Here is a 26,193-nt window from a genome sequence, read left to right on the forward strand (position 1 = left end):
AAACCCAGCAAAACACAAAACAGGAGCAGGATCCTCCCCAAACTGCCCAGCCCCTCCCGGATGGAGCCTCGGGATTCGTGGTGAGGATGCACAGCCCCAAATGTGAGCTGTGACAGCACCGTGGGCCAGCTTGAGGGGCCCCGCACCCCCGAGACTCACGTGTAGAGCGGCTGTAGCTGCAGGTGCGACGTCTTCTGTGGTGCCTGGTACCCGTAGGAGTCAAAGCCGCCGATGAAATCAACTGGGGAGAGCCAGGAGAGCAGAGGGGTGAGCTGGGAAGGGCAGCAGGGAGGTCCCGGGGCACCCGTGGGACAGGGAACATCCCGGGCTGCAGCTGCATCCCAGCAAAATGCAGCACCCCAGGGAAATGCAACTTCTCAGTGCGCAACTGGGAAATCCTCAGAGCCCCCGGCAGGGCCTGAAGGGGCTCCAGGAGAGCTGGACAGGGACTGGGGACAAGGCATGGAGGGACAGGACACAGGGAATGGCTTCCACTGCCACAGGGCAGGGCTGGGTGGGATCTTGGGAAGGAATTGTTCCCTGGCAGGGCGGGCAGGGCTGGGATGGAATTCCCAGAGCAGCTGTGGCTGCCCCTGGATCCCTGGCAGTGCCCAAGGCCAGGCTGGACACTGGGGCTGGAGCAGCCTGGGACAGTGGGAGGTGTCCCTGCCATGGCAGGGGTGGCACTGGGTGGGATTTAAGATCCATTCCTACCCAAACTATTCCATGATTCTGTGATCCTGAGTCACCACAGCACCCGGGGAATCCCGGTGCTGCCTTCCGGTGGTGGAAGCATCCCAGGGGAATAAATCAGAACCACAAACTGGATCAGATTGGAAGCGACCACTGGTGGTCACCCAGTCCAACCCCCCGCTCAGGGTCCCCCAGGGCACGTGTAATTTTGTCCAGGCAGCTTTCGGATCCCTCCGGGGAAGGAGACTCCACAGGTTCTCTGGGCAGCCTGAAATGGAGCATGGGGAGGCACAGCAGCATCCCCGGCCAAGGCTTCATCCCAGGTAACAGCAGGGCAACTGTGGCAGCATCCCGGGAAAACACCGCTGAGAACCGGGGGTGAGGAGCCAGAGCAGCTTCCCGGTGCCGGCGGTTCCTTTCTGCTCCCCAAGCACTGCCCCGGCGCTGCCGCTGGACCGAGAGGGGGAAATTCCCTCCCCTGTCCGCGGAGGGGGCATTTAAGGAGAATAATGGGGGAATTAGCGCTCGTTTGAGGCTGTCACCTCGGGCGATTGCAGGCACGACGGATCAGCTTTTACGGCTTAGATTTCCAGCCTGGAGGCTCCTCCTGCTCCGAGCCCATTCCCGGGGGGATCCCGGTGTCAGAGCCCGGCCCCTGATCCCGAGCGGTGCTGGGGCAGCTCTGGGGACCCTGGGTGTTCTGGGCATGCCCTGGCTGGCTGCGGGTACCCAACTTCTCCCAGATCATCCCATGTTTCCCCAGACCTTGGCACAGCCAGCACAGGGGTGGGCTCCATGTGCAGCCAAGATGGGAAATCCAACCCTTCTAGGATCCCCATCACCACCCAGCACCCCAAACCAAACAGAATCCCACGCTGGGATGGGTGTCCAAGAGCTGAGAGCTCCAGGAGAGAGCCCCCCTCTCCTGGAATATTTCCCTTCCCAACTTACTATTCTGCCAGCTCTCGAGTTGGATGCCATCCATCCATTTCCAAATCTAATAAGTTATTCCATTAAAAAGATGCATTTGCATCCCGGGCTGAGGCAGCATTAATATTAAAATTGTGCTGGGTGTGGGAGTTTGTGGGAGTGCAAACACGCTCCGGAGCCGCTGGTGCTGGATAAACCCTTCTGGAAAGGAGCTGTTCCCCCAGGCAGCAGCCAATTCCACATGGAGATGTTTGTTTCCATGGGAAAGGAGGGAAAACACGGGGATGCTGCACCCCCAGGCTGGGCTGGGACCACCTGTGGGTCCGTGGCACTGGTGGGATGCTGATCCCAATGCTGATGCTGGTGCTCAGCACATCTAGGTGGCTGTGGCACAGCCCTGCTGGGATCTGCCAGCTGGTGGGAATTAATTAATGGCAGAGGAGCTTTTAATGCACTTGGACAGCCACAGCCTCGACCCCCTGGTTGATTTGGGCCGGGGCACTTCCCGAGGGGTGTTTGCAGGAATCAGGGTTGGATCAGAAAGAGCAATACAGGTTGGAAAAAAGTTAGAGTTCATTTGGCCTAAAATGCTGTTTTTACACCTGGTTTGGAGTGAAATCCTGGCAGTGGGGACACAGCCAGGGAGATACAGCATCCCCAAGCCCCCGTGGCTGTTGGGGGGGAGGGAGGGGCTGCCCCATCACACCCCAGCACCCCTGCCTCACCAGGGATGGGAAAACGGGGCAAAAACCCAACTAAGGGGATTTCTTCAGCTGTCTGGGACCCAGGCATTGTTCACCCAGACCCCACGGGGAGCTGCCACCCCTCAGGCTGGCATCAGCCAAGGACATTGTGCCCCTGTCACCCCCAGTCAAGGCACTTACAGCTGTCCTCCTCCTCCAGGAACACTTTGCTGACGTAGCAGGCGTAGACAAAGCCGAAGAGCTGGGAAAAAACAGTGGGCAGGGAGAGGATGGTTATGGGGTGGTTATGGGGTGGTGGGCAGCAGAACCAGCACAGTGCTGGGGGGCTCGGCTGGGGGTGACCCAGGGGTATTGGGAGTGACCCGGGAGCCATCCCAGGGCAGTTTGGGGTGCAGCAGGGTTGGATGGATTGAGCTGCACAAGGGGGCACCCTAAGGGGGCCAGGGCTGGCACCCACAGAGGGTGCTGAGCCCACACAGTGCTGGGAGCCCCTTTGGGGACCCCGATTCCCCTTAAAGCTCTTTTTTTTAAGAAGCTCTGCCTCCAAATGCGTCCCATTCCCAGCTCCCCACAGGGGGTGCCAGCCACTGACAATTGGGGACACTCCCTCCCAGCGGGCAGCACATTCCAGCGGCTCATTCCCAGTGAGTGATTCCTCCATCCCTGCAGCATCCAGCCCTCAACCTGGCAAGTTTTGGGGTAGGCAGCACTCCTGGGGTGCTGGCAGGGTTCTGTCTGCTCCTCTCTGGTGGAGAGAAATGTGTGGTGCATGTGGCAAATGAAGGGGCACCTCCTGCTGGACCACGGCACCTCTGCTCAGCCCGACCCCATCACCCCACCTTGTCCCACTCCCGATTTGGGATGGAGGGTGAGGAGAGGGCCCCTTACCGCCAGGAAGATCTGCGTGGCGCTGCTCACCACCTCGATGTACTGGTAGTCGAGCAGGCAGCCACTGACGGTGATGACGTGGTGATCCTCGGGCGCCAGGTTGGAGTTCAGCACCGGCGTCACCAGGCAGCCCGGGCCGTTCTCCATCCACCACGAGCGGTGCAGTGAGGTATTGAAGGTCATGATGAAGTCTCTGTCCTGCAGGAGGAGGAGGCACAGGTGGTAGATCCGAGGCTCTTCGCAGGAGGGTTAGATAGAAAACGGGTTTTCCCAAGGAAAGGATGCTCCTTGAGATCAGAGCAGGGCATCTCCCTGACCCCCAGCCAGCAGCCCCGGGGTTTGGGGCTTCTTCCCATGCTGGTGCCGTGGCCATCTGGTCAAGAAGCATCCAGGTGATGCCCAGGTGACAGGATGGGTGTCACAGAGCAGTCAGCAGAGTGGCAGGGAAGCAGCTGTTTGTGATGGTGCCTTCTGCCGTCCCAGGGATGGGACCATGGGAGCCGCCATCAGCGAGTTCCAGGGGTGCAGGGCAGCCCCTGTGGCTTCCCCTGGGGTTTTGGGGTGCCATGCCCTCATCACATCCCCAGGGAGTCTTACAGGGTCCTCCTGTCACATGTCCCCTCCTGGTCAGCCCCACAGAAGCTTTAGGGCTCTGCCTGTGTCCTCTCCAGCAGCTGTGGGGTGGCCTTGGGAAGGCAGCAGCCCCCTGCAGGGGGGGGGGGGGTAATCCTCAACCCCTGTCTGCCCCTTTCCACCCCATGAGAGCCCCCCTGGTATCCCTGGGGAGCCCCAAACCCACGGAGAGCCCTCCCAGCGGCCCCCCCCCAGCACCGCCTGTGCTGGGGCAGAGCATCCTCCGCAGGAAATCACCAATCTGGGATTAAAAGATTTTTGCTGCTGGGGGCGGCAAAAAACCTGAAAAGGAGCGAGTGGGTTTGGGTTTGTGGAGCCGGAGGATGTGGCTGAGGCTCAGGAAAGAGGACGAGCGGGAGCTGTGTCATCGCAGCGTGACGGGGACCGGGGATTTCCACCAAAATCCCGTGGTAGGAGGGAATCCTCCCCCTCTCCCCATCCTGCTGCGCGCACCCAGCGCTTTCGGAGAGCCTCAAATGACCTGGAGCTATTCGGAATGTGCTCCAAGCCGTGGACCACCCCCAGGAGGCTTTTCCCTGCTTGCAGCAGCACGGAGAGAGCGGAGCTGGCTGTCCCCAGCCCTCCGTGATGTCCCAGCAGCCTCAGAGCCGGGGGAGGGATGCACAGCTCGGCACAGGGACCCCGACCCTGGGCTGAGGGTGCTCAAAGCAGCCGCTGCTGCCCCCTCCCTGCGGGAAGTTCTGCTCTTTTTCGTGTAAAAGCTGTCATTTAACAGCCCAGGGTGTGGTGGAGGCACGGTCCCACTCACATCCTCACCCCATCACCACAGGGTGACTTCCCAAAGCCGGGAATGCCACAGCTGGGAGCCACAGAAGACCCGGGGAAATTGGGAATATACAGCTCCTCCCAATCACTGCCCTCTCCATCCCTGCCAGAGGCTCTGCCCCAAACTTTCCTGCTATTGCTCATCCCTGTTCCCGCTGTTCCACCTCCCCTTTATCCCTTCAATGGATACAAAGGAAATTAAGTTTGGGTTTGGAAACGGCCGCACACTGCCAGCCTGACCTGAACTGCCAGTCTGTCCATCCCATCCCATCCCATCCCATCCCATCCCATCCCGAAGCACCCCCGGCATCGGGCGAGCGCTTTGCTGCGGGGCTGGGGGCACCCACGGGCTCTGGGGAGGGCACTTTTGGGGGAGAAGGAAGGGGAGGAGGAGGAGCGCAAGGGCGGGACAGCAGGAAGGACGGAAGGATGGAGGGAAGGAGGATGCAGGGAGGAAGAGGAGGAAGGTGGGGGCGTTACCTGTGACAAGCGCCCGACCTCCAAGTAGAAGCAGATGATGAAGGCGTTCCAGCCGACCCACAGCACCAACCAAACCGCGTACTGCGAGAGGAGACAGGTCAGGGCACGGACACCCCGCCCCGGCCCGCCCCGCCGGCTGCATCCACAGGGGACCGGCTTTGGATCGTGGAATCCCAAAATCACAGCGTGGACTGGGGTGGAAGGGCCCTTAAATGTCACCCCGTCCCCCCCCCCCCGCCGTGGGCAGGGACACCTCCCCTGTCCCTCTCCAAGCGCCGTCCAGCCTGCCCTCGGACACCGCCAGGGACGGAGCAGCCGCAGCTTCTCTGCTCCCAGGGTACAGGAGGGACCTGCGGCTGGGCCACCCCCGCCGTGACGCTGTTGCACCCCCGGGGCGGTACCTACCATCATGAGGTATCTGGATCTGTACTGGATAGTCCCAAAAATACCCAAAATCACGGCCATGATGTGTAAGAAGTTCGCCAGGATGGGGGCCCACTGGTATCCCAGGAAATCAAAGATCTGCCTCTCCAGCGCCGCGACCTGGAACAGAGCCGGGGAGGGGAGCGGGGATCAGGGCCGGGCCCCGCGGCGGCTCCCGCGGTGCTGAAGGCGAGGAGAGGCTGGGAATTGCTGGGAATTCCATGGATAATGGGTTGCAGCGGGCTGCAGTGTCCGTGTGACGCAGGACAGCGGTTATCGGGGATATATGGAGCTAAAGGGGGAATGCAAGGAGATGCAGCCCCACATCACCCTCTGTGCTTCGGTTTCCCCATCACTCAGAGCTCGGGTGCTGCTGAAAACCCATCCCAGAGAATGATTTATGATGGCAAAAGCCTCCAGCTCCCGTACTTGAGTTCCTGCCCGTCGTGGCCAGCCCCGTGGATCCATCAGGCTGTTGTTGCTGTTATCATTTATAACCCATGAACGAGGCCATGCTGCAGGGGGATGGATCCCCCACCTGAGAGCACCCAGCCCTGATCCCAGCACTGATTTATGGCTCCCTTTGCTGCCGGCTCCACCTCAATTACTCTTAATTACAGAATTAGCTCTGAGGAAGGGGTGAGGGAAGGTAAGGTGGGAGCTCTGTAACATCCAGTGATGGATTAGTTAAAAAATGGGGATTTTGGATGAGGCCGTGTTTTTTAGGAGAACTTTTAAGGAAGTTTTAGGGAATTGGAGGGTGCTGGCACATCACAAGGTACAGGGACAGGTTGGCAGCAGCCTGGGAGCCCCAAATTTCTTTCCATTTATCTTACTCAGCCTTGTCCCATCACTCTCTGAGGTGCCCCAGATTCACCCTGAGAGTTCCAGAGCCTCCAGTTCTCCCGACGGCCCCATTCCCCAATTTGCTGCCTGAAAAGGAGGAGTTCATCCTAAAACCCACAGGGAAAAAAGGACTTTGCATCCCCCCTCCGTTCACCAGCAGGTCCCAAAGGAATCTGGAATTAGGGAGAACCCATGAGGGTCCCAGGCAGCATCCCAACCTGAGTTAGTGAGTCCTAATTACAGGGGGGATTTAATGAGGTGGGGAAAGTCCTTGTCTGAGTTTTTCCCAAGGATGTGCATCTACCAGCTGTGCCTCAGTTTCCCCATCCATAAAACTCCAAATACTCATTGAATTTCCTTTGTGAAGGCTCTAATTCACACCCCGCTCCACCCTAGGACTGTGATATCCCATTCCCTACACGATCCCCGGGATAGGATCTGCTGGATCGGTGCCAGCAGGACCCTGATTTTAATTAAAGGTGATGCAAACCCACAGAGCAGCAGTCCCTGGACCTGTGGGGCCAGGACAAGACTGTTTGCATGAGACTTAATTCACTTCCCTGCTATTTAAACTCTCCAAGAAAACAGCCTCTGGAAATACTCACAGCCAGGCTGTAAATCTCCTAAATTGAGGAATGTAAATAATAAATGATACAGGGAGCGCGGCGCTCGGGGTTTTATGGCCACCCATCCATCTGGGGGCTGTCGGCAGAGCTCGGCAGGAGCTGCATGGGAAGTTTGGGTACCAGGGATGCTCCAAGCTGAGGGATGGGGCTGGGAAGAGCCCCTGAGAGCATCCTGCAGAGCTGGAGGGAAGGGATCGCATCCATGCAGCTCCTTAATTCCAGCTGGGATAGCCTTAGAGAGGAGGAGCTGAATCAAACCCTTCTCCATCCCAAAGAGGCAAAATTAGGGATAAACCCCCCAGTTTCCTCAAGGATGAGCAGGGACTGCAAATTGTACCACAATGCTCTGCTGGAGCCAGCCCAGCAGGTCCAACGCTGGGTCTGTTATTGCAGCTTTTATCTCCATGGGAAGAGCAGATCTTGGCTTTTCCACCCCTGTGGGATGCAGACGAAGGTTAAAAGACAAACAGAGACAGCACAAAGGCAGTGTGGCTGCAGCTGCCGGCTCTCACCACCTGCCAAGGGCACTCCAAGGGCACTCCAAGGCCCTCCCCACGTGTTCCACGAATAGGGAAACTGAGGCACGGCCTCCAGCGGGGGAGTCCAAGTTTGGTGATCCTGCACAGAGAATTGTGGAGCTGAGCAAGCACTCTGAGCTCAGTGCTGCTCCTCAGGCTGCTCCGGCCCCTGGAGCATTGTCCCTGATCCTTTGGGGATAAAATGTCCCTTGGAGGGACCTTCAGGACCCCCAGCCCTTCAGTGACAGCAGCCCTGGCTCTGGGGGTCAGCATCACCCCCAGCACGGCTCCCCAAAACCCAAAAATTGTTCCGTGGGGCTCAGAGCATCCTTCCCAGGCTGCCCAGCTCCTGGAATGGGAATTCCTGGTGCTCACAGCCCCACAGCCCCCCAGCCCCGCTCACACGCCGCTCTCCCCTCCCAGCTCCAGCGGCTCCGGAGCTGGGATGCAAACGCCATCCCACTGCTAATTAAGATAAACCTGTGGCTGATCAATGCAACGAGTTTTAGGGCTCCCTCTTAATTAAACACTGACAAATTCATTGATCGGCCCCAAAAGTTCTCTTTGCAGCAAATCACATCAATTAGCTGGGGGCGGTGCTGGATCCCGCTCATCCCAGGGATTTATTTTCACCGGGAAATCGAAGCAGGAGAGACCAAACTTCCTCAGTGGGTGAGGGGAGGACAGTGTCTGGAGGGGACACTAGTGAGGACATGAGCTGAGGGTTTCAGCTGGGGCTTGGGGAGATGGCACCAGGGAGGCAGAGCTAGATGAAAATGGGATTTGGTGCTAGCACCAAATTTAAGAGAGAAGGAGCTCTCCTGTCCCTGAATCTCACTTGGTTTTCCCTCACCTTCTTCAGATCCATCCCATCACTCCAAGTTTTCCCAGTTCTTAATTCCCACGAGGAGGTGGGGAGAGCTGGATCCCTCCTGGCTGTGCTGGGATGATTGCACGGACAGCAGGGAGCACCTTCCCCACCACAGCTGAGAAACTGAGCTTGGAAATCTGACGGTGACCAAGCTGGGGAGTGCTGGATGAACATCCCAGACCCAGCTCCCTCGAAACCAGGAACCTTCCTGCCCAGCACTTCCCACTCCTCCTGGAACCAGAGAATCCCAGAACGCTTTGGGCTGGAGGGACTTTTGAAGCCCATCTTGTTCCATGGGCAGGGACACCTCCCACGGTCCCAGGCTGCTCCAGCCCCAATGTCCAGCCTGGCCTTGGGCACTGCCAGGGATCCAGGGGCAGCCACAGCTGCTCTGGGAATTCCATCCCAGCCCTGCCCACCCTGCCAGGGAACAATTCCTTCCCAAGATCCCACCCAGCCCTGCCCTGTGGCAGTGGAAGCCATTCCCTGTGTCCTGTCCCTCCATGCCTTGTCCCCAGTCCCTGTCCAGCTCTCCTGGAGCCCCTTCAGGCCCTGCCAGGGGCTCTGAGCTCTCCCGGAACACTCAGGATCCTGGAGCTGGCACTGGGCAGGATCCCGGGATGGGCAGGATGCTGTTCCTGGCTACCTGCTGCTCTTCACCCCCGCAGCAGAGTCTGCACCTCGGGCTGAGCTCTGAGCTCCCCTCCGCGCCCTCCCCTCCGGGCAGGGTTCCTGACCCCCCCCCGATGGATCATTATCCTGCAGCCGGGTGATTTCCTCTCGCACACCATATGCCCGAGGTTCGCCAGGGATTTAACTTTCATTTCGTTGCGTTCTGCAGAGATTTGGCCGTTTTGATTCCTCCCGTGCCGCGGCCGAAGATGCTGCGAAAGCATCGCTCGCCCCGTCCCTGAACATCCACCATCTCTGGGAGTTTGGCCCCCAAAAAATATCGGTGTTCGGAGAGAACGGCCCCAGGGCAGGATGCCCGATCCATAAGGAATGTTCTCCACAGCCCCGGGGCTGATGGAGCATCCCTGGAGCTCCGGTCGCAGCCCCAGGATCAGCCGCGCCCGGCTCCCACCCCAAAGGTGCTCCGGGACCCCACATCCCCACCCCGACTCCTTTTAAGGCTCACCTCCCTCCCCCCGCCTCTCTTTTTGAGGCAGTTTGATGCGTTTTGGCTCTGCCAACGCCCTCCCTTGCTCACGAGGAACCGTGGGAAGCGGCTCCAGCCCCAGGAAGGGGAATCGGCCGCGATTGAAATGAGAGCAGAGCACGGCTGGCTATTAAGGAGGTGCAAACACCGCTGTGAACCCAGGGACTTCATTTAATGACTTGGAAACAAGTTCCTGACCTACTTACATCTGCAAAAACCTTCATAAAATCACAGACTGAAAGAAATTAAAGGCGCCGGGGTCTCAATCCCTCTCCAGCATCGGGTGCAGATGAGTAGGATGCGGCCCCAACTGGGAACTGACTCCTATGCAGGAGCAAAACCACGGCAGGAGCAAAAAACTGGGGTGAAAGAGGCACAAATCGGGTCCTTCCCCAGCTGGGACAATCCCTTGTGGATGCTGCAGGTTTTGGGGGGCTCCTGGTGGCTGCACAGCCCCTTTGAACCCCCCAGATGGGAGTTCCTGGAGCAGCCCCGGTCCCCGGGATCGGGGACACTTGGGGTTCGCAGGGACCCTTGGCACGACCCCCCAGCGCCCCCCGCCCGTCCCACGGCTTTCCCTCCTCTCTCCCATTTGATCCCCACACCCTTTTCCCAGTTATTTATTTCATTCTCCCGCATCCGGCGGCGTTGCCATGGGAACGCAGCCCCGGCTGGATGCGCCTGGCTGGACGCTGCACCCCGGGATCCCGATGGAATCTGCTCCATGGGATTCACCCCTGGGGGTGTCCCCACGCCTGGGACCCCCCGGAGACCCCTGGGTGCCCTCCGAGCCCTGCTCCCACGTCCACGCTCCTGGCTCCATCCATTCCTGAGGGTTCCATCAGGGAGGGCTGGGAAATTGTTGTTATTGTTGCTACTGTTGTTGTTACTGTTGTTACTGTTATTATTATTATTATTTCCCCCTAAATGTAGTGGATCAAACCAGCCCCTCCTGTTCTGGCTCCATCACAGGAAAGGGAAACTGAGGCACGGCAAAGAGACCACCCCCTCCCCCCAAACTTCCACGGTGCTCTGAGATGTTTGGAACGCTGAAATCCAGGGAATTTGGTGTTCCCACATGGAGAAGGAATCCATGATCACCTCCCGATGATTTTCATCTCAGGAGGAAGCTCCTCCTCATTTACACCCCTAAAACAAAGCCCTGACCCCCATCAGCTCCCAAACTGTGGGGTTTGGGTGCATTTGGCTCCAATAACCCCATAAAGAACCCCAGGAATTTTGTTTGCTTGGGGATTTTTTTCCCTGAAAACACCACGAATTCCCGATTTCCCCACGAGCAGGCTGGTCTAACTGATTCACCTCTGACAAAATATCTCCTTAACACTGGCACAATATCGCATTTATATTTTACTGAGCTTTAACAAAACGGCCAGCTCGTGTTGGCGGCATCCCATAAACGCTCCCGTGAGATCCCTTTCCCCCTCGTGCCTCTCAACCAGCAAAGTTTTCCACAACGAAGGAAAGCCGAGGCGATCGAAGCAGCTCAATTCCCTGTCCGCCCATCACAGTGCTGACCTCCTACACGGATATTTCCACGGGGAACCGCTCCATCCCCTCGGGAACCGCTCCATCCCCTCGGGAACCGCTCCATCCCCTCGGGAACCGCTCCGTCCCCTCGGGAACCGCTCCATCCCCTCGGGAACCGCTCCATCCCCTCGGGAACCGCTCCATCCCCTCGGGAACCGCTCCATCCCCTCGGGAACCGCTCCATCCCCTCGGGAACCGCTCTATCCCCTCGGGAACCGCTCCGTCCCCTCGGGAACCGCTCCGTCCCCTCGGGAACCGCTCCATCCCCTCGGGAACCGCTCCATCCCCTCGGGAACCGCTCTATCCCTTCGGGAACCGCTCCATCCCCTCGGGAACCGCTCTATCCCTTCGGGAACCGCTCCATCCCTTCGGGAATTGCTCCATCCCCTCGGGAACCGCTCCATCCCTTCGGGAACCGCTCCATCCCCTCGGGAACCGCTCCATCCCCTCGGGAACCGCTCCATCCCCTCGGGAACCGCTCCATCCCTTCGGGAACCGCTCCATCCCCTCGGGAACCGCTCCATCCCCTCGGGAACCGCTCCATCCCCTCGGGAACCGCTCTATCCCCTCGGGAACCGCTCTATCCCTTCGGGAATTGCTCCATCCCTTCGGGAACCGCTCTATCCCTTCGGGAATTGCTCCATCCCTTCGGGAACCGCTCCATCCCCTCGGGAACCGCTCCTTCCCCTCGGGAACCGCTCCGTCCCCTCGGGAACCGCTCCATCCCTTCGGGAACCGCTCTATCCCTTCGGGAATTGCTCCATCCCTTCGGGAACCGCTCCATCCCCTCGGGAACCGCTCCATCCCCTCGGGAACCGCTCTATCCCTTCGGGAACCGCTCTATCCCTTCGGGAACCGCTCCATCCCCTCGGGAACCGCTCTATCCCTTCGGGAACCGCTCTATCCCTTCGGGAACCGCTCTATCCCTTCGGGAACCGCTCCATCCCCTCGGGAACCGCTCCATCCCCTCGGGAACCGCTCTATCCCTTCGGGAACCGCTCTATCCCTTCGGGAACCGCTCTATCCCTTCGAGAACCGCTCCATCCCTTCGGGAACCGCTCCATCCCCTCGGGAACCGCTCCATCCCCTCGGGAACCGCTCTATCCCTTCGGGAACCGCTCTATCCCTTCGGGAACCGCTCCGTCCCCTCGGGAACCGCGGCAGTTCCCGCAGGAGGGAGCCGGGATGATCCCGTTAATCCCGGGCTGGCGCTCAGCACCCCCCCCTCCCCCCCCAACGTCACCTTGCAGTGACCTTGGAAAGCTTGGGAAGCCCGTGGGGGGGGGGGGGGGCACGGCTGGGAGGGGGTGAGAGGGTGCCAGGAGTGTCCCTGGAAATCGCCCTGATTCCTGCTCAGGACTGCACCAGGAGGATCCACTCTCCTGGGCAGGGGGAGCAGCTCCATCGGAGCAGGTCCTCAGGGAAACTGAGGCACGGCAGGGCAGGGAAGCTCCAGCCCCGGAGAAAGGTCGTGCCTTGAGAACACAGCTGGGAGCTGCTCCAAACCCGTGGGAGCAGGGCTGGGAGCTCTGGGGTGGCCAGAGAACCTGCTGTCCTCTCAAAGCATCCCATCCCAATCCCAATCCCAATCCCAATCCCTGTCCTGCCCCAATGCAGATCCCTGGGCCCTGGCTTAGCCTTGGAGGAATTTGTTATCCCCAGGGACATTGGACCCCAAACCAACAGCCCAGTAGAGAAAATCAGGATTGATCCAAGACCTCAATCAGGCATCCCATTGGAGACTCCCAGCAGGAAACACTGAGAGGTGCAGCAATAATGAAAACGAAGGAAAAATAATAATAAAAAAACACAAGCAACTGGGGAATCACTCAGGGCTGAAACCTGGGGGATCTTGGGCTTTAATCTGTGGGTTCAGGTGAGTTTAAACCTGGCAGATCTTGGGTCTCAGTTTGAGGAAACTTGGGCTTAAATTTGGAAGGTTTTGGGCTTAAATTTGAGGGAATCATTGGCTGAGATCTGGGGGAGCTGGGGCTTAATTTTGGGTTCTAAGATTTAGGACAGCTTGTGCTTTAATATGGGTTTAGGGTTTGGATTTGGGGATCTTGGTCTTAGATCTGATGGATTTGGGATCTAAATTTTGGGAGATTTTGCGCTTAAATTTGGGTTTAAATTTGTGGGATTTGGGGCTTCAGTTTGGGGATCTCAGGCTTCAATTTGAGGGATTTGGGGCTTAAATATGGAAGATTTTGTCCTTAAATTTGGGAAATCTTGAGCTGAACTCTGGGGCGCTGCCCAGAGTGAATAAAATGGGGAAACCAGGAAAGATGTGGGGAGCCTGACTCCCTGAATCACAAATTCTGTGAATGAGACACAGACAAAGGTTGGGGCTGGATATGGGAAGGGAAAGGGCAGGAAAAAGCAAAGGAAAGGGACAATCTGCTCCAAAAATTTGCCGAAGCCCTCCAGGATGGGATAGGATGGATGCCGGAGGAGATATCCCCTCCAGCCCGCGGGGGACAAGGATCAAGCCGCAGGCAATTTCCATGCTAATTCTCCCGCTTCCGTTCTTTATCCCGATATCTGGGAGAAGCCAGAGGTACTCTCCAAATATCAACCGGTGCTTCAAAGACACCGTTAATATAATCCGATAGAGGAGAAGGGAAAAAATGATTTTAAATATATATATATACATGTATATATATGTATGCATATACACTAAAAAAATCCAATTTACTGATTTATTTAGCGTCACTTTCCGTAATCAGTTCTCCCAGGGAAGAAACCCTGATTAAAGCCAAGCGCATCTCTATGGAAACCGGCATTCCCTCCTCCCACGGCCCGCGGGCTGGGAAGGAGAAGCTCGGGTGAGGAAATCTGCCTGGTAACAACCCCCTTAATGAGCCGGGGAGCAAAAATAATCCCTGCGAGCGATGTCGCCGCGAAAGGAGCAGCCGGCGGCAGCCGGTGGGGAGGCGAAACGGCTCCCAAAATATTGATTTTTCTTGGGATTGTTTTGGAGGAGGAGGGGACGCTCCCACATCCTGGAGGGATGAAGCGGACATCTGGAGGTGGTCCCCGTGTGCGCCCACCCGGCCCGGCGCGTGTGGGTGTTTCTTCCAGCATTTATCCCAATTTTCAGCTTTAAAACCCGGGATCAAACCACCCGGCTCTGAGGGATTCGCTGCCCAGCAAGGAGGGAGCTGCCGGCACAAATGGGATTGATGGGATGACCCCGGTGGATTTCCCTCTCCTCGGGGTAATTCCACAACCCACGGGCACCCGCGACTCCGGGTGAGGGGCACCACCCCCCACTGCCCACTCCCATCTGGGATTAAATTTTGGGATTGGGGCTGGAATTTGGGGATCTTGGTCTTGGAACTGGCGGACCTTTTTGCTTAAATTTGGGGGATAGGGAGCTTAAATATGGGAAACCTTTGGTTTAAATTTAGGGTGTTTGTATTCTAAATATGGGGGATCTTGTGCTTAAATATGGGAGCAACCCCCCATGGGTGAGAATTTCTTGGAGAATTATTTATCTATTGAATAATGGGACCTGGAGGGTTTGGGGGTCTCCTGGCTGGATGAGTACCCTGCAAGGAGCAGATGCTGGATGAGCCCAAGGCAGGGATAGAAATTCCCACTGACTGAAGGAAAATGATTGGGGGTGGGAGTGGTGAGTGGCAGGGAAGGGGCTGGGATGTTTCTTGAGCCCTCGAGGAGCTTTTGGGGGTGCAAAAGTCTGCCCAGGACATCTCAGTATCCACTGAGGAATTTGATAACGATCCCATCCACATTCTCCCTAAAATCCCCCATCCCTGTCATGGCTTCCAGGGGTGGGAGTGGAGCCCCTCTGCCCTGGCAATGGGACTGATCCAGGCAGGATCCCACAGGACCAGAGCATCCGACCATCCCCACCACCCACCCACATCCTGGGGCTTTCTGGACTACAGGAGCTGGATCCAGGAGAGGCATCCAAGGGGATGCACTGTCCTAAGAAATCCAGAATATTTGGAGTAACTCCTTCAGTGAAGGAGCCAGTGCTGCTGGTCCCGATGATCCCTTCGCTGTGGATCCAAATGATCCCTTAGCTGTGGATCCCAATGATCCCTCTGCTGCTGATTCCAGGGACCCCTTTGCTGCTCATCCCAATGATCCCTTTGCTGCTCATCCCAATGACTCCTTCACTGTTGATCCCAATGATCCCTTTGCTGCTCATCCCAATGACTCCTTCACTGTTGATCCCAATGATCCCTTTGCTGTACATCCCAATGACCCCTTCACTGTTGATCCCAATGATCCCTTTGCTGTACATCCCAATGATCCCTTCACTGTTGATCCCAATGATCCCTTTCCTGTTTATCCTGGGGAGGATGTGCTGTGGCCACCAGCTCCTCATTACCCACAGCCCTCGGCAGCCGCCTCACTTGGGAGCTCATTTGAGGCTCCTTAAACAGCCATAAAAATTGCTTTTATTAATTGCTTCACCCCCCTCTCATCCCCCCGCCTGTGAGAGGGGTTTTTGGGGTGGGTTTTTCCAGCCCCTTTGTTGGGTGGGGGTCATGGATGAGCAGCTCCAGGGGCTGGATCCATCCAGGACCCTCCCGCTTGGCTCCAACAAATCCATTAATGAGACAGTGTGACACTGGGATGTCGTGGCAGGTGACATCCCGAACCCTGCAGCAGTCCCTGACACCCAGCAGGGATGTGAGCCAAACCCCTGGCACCAGGGCCATCCTCACACTGGGAAAACTGGGATTTCCCCCCACAATTGTTTTTCCTGCTGTAACCACACGGGACAGCTTTGCCAGCTGGGTGAGGGGCGCTGCCCACCCCATCCCCCTTACGGACACAGCCCCGGGAGGGATGAGGTTTTCCACAGGGAAATACCGAGGGAAAACCCAAGGCAGCAGCGGCAAGGCCTGGACACAGGGCGGGGGCCACTCCCTGTGAGGGACCCGCTGGGGTCCCCCGTGGGGTCCCCAGAAATGGGAAATGGGGCTCTGGAGCTCTTCCCGTGTTCCCTGCTCCCTCCTCTGCCCTGCAGCAGCCCCACCCGTGACCCCGCTAAACCAGGGCGCTGTTAATTGCCCGGCCCTCACCACGTGCATCATTCAAAGCCCTTTGTTAGGGCCGGGTTTGCTTTGTCTGGGAAGTGTCACATACCCGAGGGACCCCGATGCCACACAGCTCCTTCTGGGGGGGAGGGGGTCGGAATAAAAATAATTAGGGCCTAGGGCTGCTGCGAGGAGGGGGGGACGGGGTTGTTAGTGGGTTTGGGGTCATTAGTGGGGTCAGCATTCCCCTCCTGGAGGAGGGGATGGGGCAGGGGGACATGGGGAGAGCCCAGAGCACAATTTCCCATGGAAGGAGCTGCAGGGGGACCCCAGAAAGTGGTGGGAGCATCAGTCCAGTGTCCAGTGGGTGCTGCTGGGCTGGGACTTGCCCCCACATTTTGAGGTGGAAATCCTCATTCTTGCTGTGGGTGCACCCAAAAGAGGGGAAGGTTTGGGGCCTACGGGTGCCAAAGCTGGGGGAAACACCCAAGTCCTGGATTGACAATGGAGAGGACCTGCACCAATGAGATATAAACCAGCCCCAAATGGGTGAGGGTGTCGCTAAATACAGCTCCTCACATCCACCAGACACACAGGTAGACACCTCAAAGTCACTCCAAATTCCCCAGACAACCTCAGCTCCCTGTAGTGCTGGATCAGGATCAGCTCAGGCTGGGCTCAGGGGGCACTAGGCTGAAATCCAGGTGAGATGCAGCCCTAGGAGGGTTGGGAATGGGACAGGGATGTCCTTGCCCCCAGAGGGACTGGGGGACCTGCACCTCTCCACAGGCCACCACCACAGAGCTGCTGAAATCGGGGAAAAAATAAAAATAAAACTTTTAATAACCCCCTGGTGTTTCTTGGTCACAACAGCACCAGGCTGTGCTGCTAAATGGAATCCCTGGGGGAGCCACCAAATCTGAGGCACGAGGCAAATTCCCAGGAGGTAACAAAACAGGGAATAAAACAGTGACCCTGACATTCCCATCAATCCAGACTGCCCTGTGTCCCTCGCAGGGGGACAGGGGGAATATCCTGGGTGTCCTCCGGGAGCACAGGGTGACCACAGGCAGTAGCAGAGCTGGAGTGGAGGGGACTGAAGCACAGCCAGGGTCGGCACAGGGACCACCAGCCCCTGGGAACTCCCACGTCTGGTGCCAAGCCCACAGCATCATCCCCAGGATGTCCCCACCCAAGCCTGGCCTTGTCACCCATGGCCCCAGGGCTGCCCATCACCCATTCAATGGTCATGGGATGCCACCGCCCACCCACAGGTGCCATCCCCCAGTGCCACCTCCAGCCCTGGGCACCCTCAGCCCCCACAGCTGCTCTGTGATCCCCCCAGCAGCCACCACGGGCACTCGGTGCCAGCCCTGTGCCGCCCCATGCCCGTCACAGGGCTCTGGCTGTGGCCCCGCTCCCCGAGCTGAGGGAAAACGGTGCCAGGTGCTGCAGGAAAGGGCCAGGGAAGGATGGATTGGCCTGAGAGTCCCGGCAGCTGCCAGGGGGAATTGGCAAGGGGCCGGTGATGGGCTGGAAGTGACAGCAGAGGAGGGGACAACAGGGGACAGGAGCTCAGGGGGTCCCACAGGCACAGATGGAGATGCCAGGTGTCCCCAGGGTGGGTTCCTGGGCCAAAACAGGGCAGGGAAAAGCAGAGAAAACACAAATCTGAGCCTGCAAAGGGTTTGTGCAAAGCTGCCGACCCTGGCCTGGCTGCTGCTTCCACGGGTGGGATCTGGGTCCTTTCCCAGAGCTGGGGACACAAATCAAGGCAGGGGGACCCAGCTGGGCCCCAGAGCCACGGCTGTCACCACTGCTGAGATCCAGTGGGGTGGAGAGGAGGGGAAGAGAGCCCAGGAGGATGGGCCAAGGGCTCTCAATGTGACACTTGCAGGCAGTGGCTGAGCACCACCATTAATCCGAGCCATTCCTGCACGGAATTAGAGCATGGGCTGGGCTTCCCTGGGGCTCCCATGAGCTTCAGCCTTCCAAGAACCCTCCTCTCCCACTGTAAGCATCCCCAGTGCCAACCCAAGCACCCTTCACTCATCCCAAGCACCCTCTGCTCCTGCTCCAAGCACCCACCATGCTCACCCCAAGAACCCTCCACTCTGACCCCAAGCACTCTCCATTCCCACCCCAACCACCTCAAGCACCCTCAGGAGAGCCCTGAGCATCCCTGATTCCCACCTGAGCATCTTCCACCATGACCCAGCACCTTCCACTCCAATGCTCCCACCCCAGGCACCCTCAGCTCCCACCCTGAGCTTCCTCCTCTCCCCTGGGACATTTCCCACTCGGGGTTTGTACCTGGGAATCCCTCTGGGGTGGCACCAGTGCCCGGGGGAGTGGCACGGTTCCAGTGACATTCCCACAGCTCCCTGCAGCCCCAATTCCCAAACTGGGACGCAGGTCACCCCTGGCCCTTTGGCTTCCCAAATCCCACCCACAAAGGTTTTATATTTTCCATCCCCAGCAGAGCCCAGGGGAGGCAAATCTGCCCTGCTCTGGCTCCTCTCCGTCCCTGGTGCCACATTCCCGCTGTTCCCAGGACACACATCGGTGGTGGGAAAGGGCCTCGCTATCGATCTGGCCATGGGAAAACACCGAAGTACCCCAGAGTGCTAATTAGCCCTAATCAAGGTAATTAGCCTGAGAGCCGAGCAGCAGGGCAGCCCCGAGCGTGGCTGCGTCCCCTGTGTGTGACAGCACAGCTGTGACCCCGGCCAGGCACGGTGCCCCTGCTTAGAGACCCGGTGTGGGCAGTGAGGGTGACCAGGGTGCCAGGACACAGCCAGCGCCGGCGGCTCTGCAGTGTCATTGTCACCGCCAGCCCTGGGCACCCGGGGATGCTCAGCACCACCTCCCCCAGCATCCCCAGGGCACGGGTCCCCTCTGCCAGGACAGAGCCAGGAGGTGGCACCAGGGTGGCCCCAGGTCAGCTCAGGGATCCCACTGGATTCACACCAAACCCACCCTGCACCCTCCTGCATCCCTCCCTCCGTCTCAGCTCCTGCTTCCCAAACCCCTGGAAGCGCCGGGATGTGCTGAGCCCTGAGGGTGAACAGGGAAGCACCACCCCAAGGCAGGTCCCACAGCACCTCCCATCCCAGCTGGAACGATCCCTATGAACTAAAGTGACCCATAGGGGCACATCCTGTCTCGCTGCTCCCAAGCAGCACTTGGGCCATCGATTTTTTCCCCCCCAGATCTCCTTCTGCTGCCGATGAGACCCAAAAGAGGGGGAATTTTTTCCCCAAGTGCATGGGAGCTGTTATAAATCTTATTTAAAAACCCCTCGTGGTTTAATGTCCTGTTTAAACACAGCCTGGGCTGATCTCTGCCCACTTTGCCTTCCCAATTTTCCAGCCATTTACGTCCATATTTTGGAAATTGAAACAAATAGCTGCTTTCAAATGGGGGCAAAGAAAAAAAAATCAGTGCCAAGGAGGCCATTCTGAGCTGTTCCAAGCATCCCCCAGGATTTGGGAAGAATGTTCTCTCCCCTCTCAACCCCCAGCTCTCCATCAATTCCAGCCAAACTGCGTTTGGGACAGGGACATCCCAGTGCATTCCAGGAGCACGAGGAACGGGGATACAGCCTGGAGCACGGGATGAGGGCTGGGAGGGTTCCCACCCGCCGGCACACGGCTCATCCAGGCGCTGCAGTGATGGGTTCACATCCCACAGCAGGCGCTGGAGGGCTGTGAAAACAGCCAGGGCGTGAGGGATTTGTGGATTTTCCATCCCTGCCCCTTTCCCTAAGGATGAGATATCCCCAGGCGATGGCTGCAGCATCCCGAGGGCTCCCGGCCCAGCGGGGGAGGCGGTGCCTGCAGGAGGGTTCCGAGGTGATGGGCAGTGGGATACAAAGCCTTTCCCAGCCTTGGGAATGGGCACGAGGCTGGGAGGATGTCCTGGCACCCGCCCCCAGCATCCTCCCAAATTCCCGACCCACCCCTGTGCCAACTTTGTGGGGGCAGGGCTGGGAGCTCCAAGTCGGGTCCTTGTCCCAGAGAGGGATGTGGGGTTCCCTTTGGGAGTTGAATTCCTCCACTGTGAGTTTTGAACTGGTTGAGCCCCAAACCCTCCCTGCTCCATTATTCAGCCCCTCCAGGCTTTCCCTGGGGTTTCTCTCTAGATGAACTGAGCAGAGAGGAGCCAAGAGCACCAAGAGCTGCAGAGGGAAAAAGCGGTGGGAGCCATCAGTGCCTCGGGCAGGGAGAGCACTCCCTGGGCTCGGAGCCTGTGAATAAATAACACCACGAGGAGGTCATGAGATGCTCATAGATCCTCCAGCAGCAAACTCCCTTTGGTTGGCAAACCCAACCTCTTTGCTGGAATAATAACCCGGGGCACTCAGCACCCCCCACTCAGCCACCCTGTGGCTGCCCACTGTGACTTCTGTGGGGATGTCCCTGTTGTCCTCAGCTTCCAAAGATGGCCCCGAGCCTGGGGCAAGCGCTGGCCAAAGGCAGCAGGGGAAGGCCAGCACACCCAGAGTTGATTTCTGGCTGTGGTTAATCACCTCAGGGCTGAAAACACACTTTTCTCCCCAAAACACTCTCACTTTGCTCCTTTCTCCTGCACTAAGGACTGTTGGTACTGGGAATCTCTTCCACCTTGCCATCTTCAAGGAGGGATTCAGATGGGATCTTGGGAAGGAATTGTTCCCTGGCAGGTTGGGCAGGGGCTGGGATGGAATTCCCAGAGCAGCTGTGGCTGTCTCTGGATCCCTGGCAGTGTCCTAGGCCAGGCTGGACACTGGGGACAGCCTGGGACAGTGGGAGGTGTCCCTGCCATGGCAGGGGCGGCACTGGGTGGGATTTAAGGTCCTTTCCCACCCAAACCATTCCAGGGTTCTGTGATTTTCCCTCAGAACAGCCACAAACCCTGAGCCTCTCCAGAGGCTGTTTTGCCACATCTCCCATCCTCAGGCTCCCTCTTCCTATCCCCCTCTCAAGGCTTGCCAATGGATTTTGGGATGGGACACGCACCTGCCCCATGGGCTGGCTGGGATGCACTTCCAGGGGAACTCTCCTGTGCCAGGCTCTGCTCACCACCATCCCCTCATCCCACCCCTTTTCTCCAGCGATGATTTTATTCATTCTCTTCTTTCTACCTAGTCCATAAATGAGCATCATTGATTTTTTATAGTGCTAATTTTTTTTCCTAACAGAAACCACCTGGGATTAAATCAAATTCCTTATCAGCATCCAGACATTGCTGGGGCAGCTCAGCCCCTTCCAGCAGCCAAGCCCTTGAGCTCAAGAAGAAACAAGATCCAGGTTTGGCTGGGCAACTCATTTTCCCAGATCTCCATGAGCCCACCTGCTTTAGGCTTTTCTGCTCACATCGACCTTTCCTTCCCATGCTCTGACGGCTCTGCTGTTGGGCCAGGCTGGTTTCAGCCTCATTCTCTTTATTTTCTCTATAACCCAGCCCTCTGAGACATTTATTTTCCAGTCCCCCTCGCTCCCAGCTCTGGTTAGATCCGCCATGAATGATTTAGGGAGTTCTTCAGGCAGCCTCGTTAATCCTCTTGGGTGCACATTAGCTGGTCCTGCAAATTTAGACATACGGCACTTTAATCGCGGTTTTAATTGCGAGCTGTGAGGCCCTGCCTTCCCAAACTCATGTCAATAAACCTTTCTAACCCTGCCTGGAATGTGGATGTGCTGGAGGATGCTCCCCACATGGAGGTCTGGGCTGGCTGATGCCTCTCCACGACCACCCAGACCCTCGGTCCCTCCGGGGCTCTCGGGGCGCTCACCCGGCGAGGTGACGGGGTGGGGTGGGGTTTTTCAGGCTTTTAGAACACATTCCCACCTTCTGGATCCTCATCCCTGGAGGATCCTCATCCCTCCATGCCGGCACCTGTGACCCCACAGAACAGCAGGTATCACCACACCCATGTCGGCCACCCCACGGGGAGGGGATGTGGGGCAGGGAGGGGGCTCAGGGAAGTGAGGGACTCCCCTCGCCATCCCCGCGCTCCTGCCTGCCCCCCATTTCCATGGCAACCATGCAAATGGGAAAGCTTTCCATAATCATTAGGGAGCGGAGCGGAGCAGTACAAACAGTGGCGGCAGTAGATTACAAGCCCATTATGAACAGTCGCACCTTCTGAGCGCTGGTAATTACACCTAATTGCGCATTTAATTGTGTAATTGAAAACCTCCATCCCGGGTTCAGCCCGGGCTCCTTTCCCCCTTTCCGGGCGAGGGGGATGCGGCCGGGGGCGGCCCCGGCCCCGCGGTCCTCGGGCCGTCCCCGAGCAGCCGGAGCCGGACGAGGACAAAAGATGCCGGCAGATGTCGGAGGAGGGTGGTTCCCACCTGTGCTCGCGGTGGTGGCCAAAGCCACGGAAATCAGAGCAGGAAGGGAGGACGGAAGGGGACGGGAGGGCCACGGACCCCGCAGGGGTGCAGAGGGGTCCCGCTGTCACACAGGGCTGGGGATGAAGGATCATCCTCTCCTTTCAGCCATCCCTCGTTAAGCCGAGCTGCTGAGCTCCTTCTCCCGGCTCGGAGCCGGGGATCACATTCCAGAGGGTCCCGGTGCCCTGCGCGAACCCCACGGCTCGGGAAGAGGATGGGATGGACCCGCGGCCCCTCTGCTGCGCCCCAAGCCCGCAGGGCGCGGGGATGCCAGCGCCGGCTTGGCACGGCATGGCACGGCACGGCCCCGCACCGCACCCCGCCAGCCTGGCAGGCTCCGGCAGGCGGGAGGTGCCAACCCAGCTCTGCTTTTCCAGCCAATTAAAGGAGAAGGAGAGAAACAAAGAAGGAAACGAGACCCCGGTTGGAAGCGGCTCCCGGCTCTCCCAGGCGGAGGTGGGAGCGCGGAGCGTCCCTGTCCCCACCCAGCTGCGGGGCTGAGCGGCCACAGGGACGGGGCGATGGGATCGCCAGTTTGGGATGGAGAAAGAGCCAGCTGGAGGAAAAGCATCCTGCACCAGCCTGAGCGCGGCCGCGGGGCACAGAGCGGAGCGGCCAAGGGACACATGACAGCAGCTGGACAGATCCGGCCTGGCAGCTGCCAGCGGCACGTGTCCCGATATCCCCATGTCCCGATCACTGTCACCAAGGCTGGCACAGCCCCGGGCAGCAGCACAGCTGTCCCAACCCTACCAGGCTGCAGAGTTAACAAATGTTGTGTGGCTCCCACACCCCCATGCCCGAGCAGGGCAGTGTCACCTCGGGTGCCTGCCCCATCCAACTCCCTCAGCAGCTCCCACTTCACATGAAGAAAAGGTGAATCCCACAACAACGGGTCACAGACGCAGGTTTGTGTCTCCCAGTTGGTGGGGAAACCAGGAAAACCCCGGAGTTTTGCTTTTATCCCACCTCATTATCATGAATATCTGCTGGTGGTCCCTCCCGAGGTGGGGTAGGGCTGGTGTGTATTTGGCAAGCGGATTTTTCCAGGGAAAAAAACATTAATGGAGGAAAAATCTGGTATGTGCTGCTTGTCTCCAAGACTGGAGTCACCCAGCACCCGCAGCATGGGCTCACCTGGGGTGAAGGAGCTTGGAGGACTTGAATCCTCCAAAGCAGCTCCATGTGGTGTCATGGCCCAAAAACAGTTTCCCAGACTGGTTCAGATGTGGATCAGAGGGGACAGGGCCCCTCTGGATCAGGGACCTTGTGCCCAATGGGTGCCAGCTGCACCTGGGGGCTTGGAGCCTCCACAGCACCCCCGGGACCAGGAGGACAAGGGAGCAGCTTATGGGTATTGGGAAACCAACGGGGATGTGAAGGTGCATGTGGAGTGACGGTGGCACACAGGAAGCCAGGGGAAGGTGCCTGGGCTGGGGAGGGAGGACCAGCCAGAGATAGTGGCATCACCTCAGAGAGGGCTGGATGTCACCACGCTGCCGTTCAAGGGACACCGAGGCCCAGGCTGGCCAGGGGGCTCAGCAAAGCCGTGCCCTCCCTGGGCAGCCTCACTCGTGGTATGACCTGGTCCTGCAGCCACGGGGCATGGCCTCCCAGGCAGCCCCACACACACCAGTGGAACCCCAGCCCCATGACTGGGCACATTGGGAGCACAGCCATCCCCACCCACAGAACAGAGTACCCAGGACAGGTGTCAGGGCCACCTGGGTGGGGGGACATGAGCCCCCTGGTGCCATCCTCATCTTGGGGGTGAAGCAGAGGAGGGGAGTGGGGATGGAGTCGGGAATCATCCCTGCTCCCTGTGTCTCCATCCCAAACCCCAGCTCTGCCTGGTGCAGGTCTTGTGTCACCTCAGGGTGGCCTTGGTCACCCCAGGGGACGCTTGGGTGGAACTGCCACCTCCAGTTGCTTGGGGCTGTCTCAGCAGAGGGCCATGGGTGGGCACCCAGACCCCTCGCCCCAGGATGAGGAGCTGAGGGTTGGGGGCATCTCTCCATGACTGGTGGGGTGGAAGCTGCTGCCTCCAAAACCAGGAAGGAGCTTTGGAGAGCATTCCAAAGGACAAGCTGGTCCAGGATGAGCCTGGATTGGAAAGGTCCCTGGTAAGGGACTGGAGATTTTGGGGATGCCAACAGCACCAGGACACACAGGGTGAGGGTGGAGGGGACAGCCTGACCCCAACCAGCAGCACAAAGTTCCTCCGGGTGTGAACAGGAGCTTCTCTCCCAGCCCAGGAGCTTGCACCAATTCAGCCTTGCCCTGAAACAAACAGATTAAAATCCCTCGGGTCTGGGATATCTCGGGGAATAATCACCCACAAACCTTCCTGGGAGCCGAGTGGTAAAAAAGAATATGACCAAAAGTCAAGGAAACTGCTGCATACCTGGAAAAGTCCCGCTGGATTTATCCTGCATCGGGTGAGCGAAACGCCAAGCGAGACTTCACAGAGCGGAGTGAAGGGACAGCAGGGGACACAGAGGCCATTCCTGCTGGGAATGGGGGACTCCAGCCTGGGGATGATCCCGCTGTGCCTCTGCTGCCCAGAGCTCAGCACTGGCTTCAAAGCTTCCCCATCCCCCCAGCACCTCGTGTACCTCCCATCCAAAAGTGGAGACCCCTCCCCACCCGCTGCCTGCTGAAGGATGAAGAATGAACAAGAGCTGGGACGAAAGTGCCTGTCAGCAGGATGCCACCCTCATCTCCAGAGGGCTCTGGAGCCCGTTTCCATCGGCGCCTCCATCCATCCATCACCCCGCATCCCCGGGGACATCACGAGCTGACCCCACAGATTTCAGCAGTCCCTCCCTGCTCTCCTCGCCGTGACGAGCGCGGCACGGCCGCGGGGGCAAGTTGGAGGCTGCTGATTCTCCATTAACGCACCACCCTGCCGGGATAATTAATCGCAACCTCGCCGGCGCTGGTTTGAGCAGAAACCCCCCGGATCCCCCCCGCGCTCCCTTCGCCGGCTCCTCTGGCAGAGCCTGATGAAGATTGATTCGCGGGCGGCGGCAAGCAGCACGGAATTGCCACGAAACCCGACAAGCCCGTGGAAATCAACCCTCTCTCCTTGCCGCCACGTCCCGGTGTCCTCCCACCGCGGGCAGCTGGGTCCCGCTCAGGAGCAGGAGTTTCCAAAGTGCTGGCAGCGGCTCCAAGTTTCCCTCTCGCCCCGACTCAGGGGATCAGCACCCCGAGACGCATCCGTGGAGTCACCAGAATGGGAAACCGCGGGCGGGAGTGAACTCGGAGGGAAGAGATTGCAGTTGGGAACAAAGCTCACACCTGCTGGAGACGCAACCTCGGGCACTGGCAACACAGGGAAGGGGTCGCCATCCACGTCCCCGGCCAGCGCTGCCTTGAGGCAGGCGATGAGGGTGGCATCGCCTATCTTTTAGATCAGCATTTTTCCTTTTCTTTGGGTTTTTTTTTGGGTGATGATGAGGCATCCCCGAGCTGATCCGAACACAAGGTCACCGCCGAGGCGGCGTGGGGAGCGGTGACAGGCGGCATCTCGCACAAAGCACCCCCGGCATGCCGATGAGCCTTACCAGCTGCAGGCAGCAGAATCCCACCAGCGTGCACCGCCCGTTGCATCTCCCCATGGCTCCCCAGCCGGATCCTCGGGGCTCCCTCACCGTGGCCTCGCTCCGCCGCCGCGCTCCAGCTCCT

General features: G+C 58.6%; 1 protein-coding gene across 1 annotated transcript; it reads right to left on the minus strand.

Annotated features, from left to right (window-relative positions):
- Window positions 1-155: 155 nt before the first annotated feature.
- On the minus strand, window positions 156-26,126 carry NKAIN1 (sodium/potassium transporting ATPase interacting 1). Its single transcript, XM_062509033.1, has 6 exons — window positions 26,073-26,126; window positions 5,520-5,657; window positions 5,115-5,195; window positions 3,216-3,413; window positions 2,508-2,568; window positions 156-241 (listed from the first exon to the last, which is right to left on the minus strand). The coding sequence occupies exons 1-6, from the start codon at window positions 26,124-26,126 to the stop codon at window positions 156-158; spliced, it is 618 nt and encodes a 205-aa protein (XP_062365017.1).
- Window positions 26,127-26,193: the final 67 nt, after the last annotated feature.

Source organism: Cinclus cinclus, chromosome 26 (genome assembly GCF_963662255.1).
Source record: "Cinclus cinclus chromosome 26, bCinCin1.1, whole genome shotgun sequence".
Taxonomy (NCBI): domain Eukaryota; kingdom Metazoa; phylum Chordata; class Aves; order Passeriformes; family Cinclidae; genus Cinclus; species Cinclus cinclus.

Excerpts from the sequence above, each read along its gene's own strand:
- NKAIN1 (XM_062509033.1), bottom strand. The coding sequence starts at position 26,126 with ATGGGGAGATGCAACGGGCGGTGCACGCTGGTGGGATTCTGCTGCCTG. Across the intron at positions 5,658-26,072 it reads GATTCTGCTGCCTGCAGCTG|GTCGCGGCGCTGGAGAGGCA; the intron begins GTAAGGCTCATC and ends GCTCTGTTCCAG. Across the intron at positions 5,196-5,519 it reads GATCCAGATACCTCATGATG|TACGCGGTTTGGTTGGTGCT; the intron begins GTAGGTACCGCC and ends CTCCTCTCGCAG.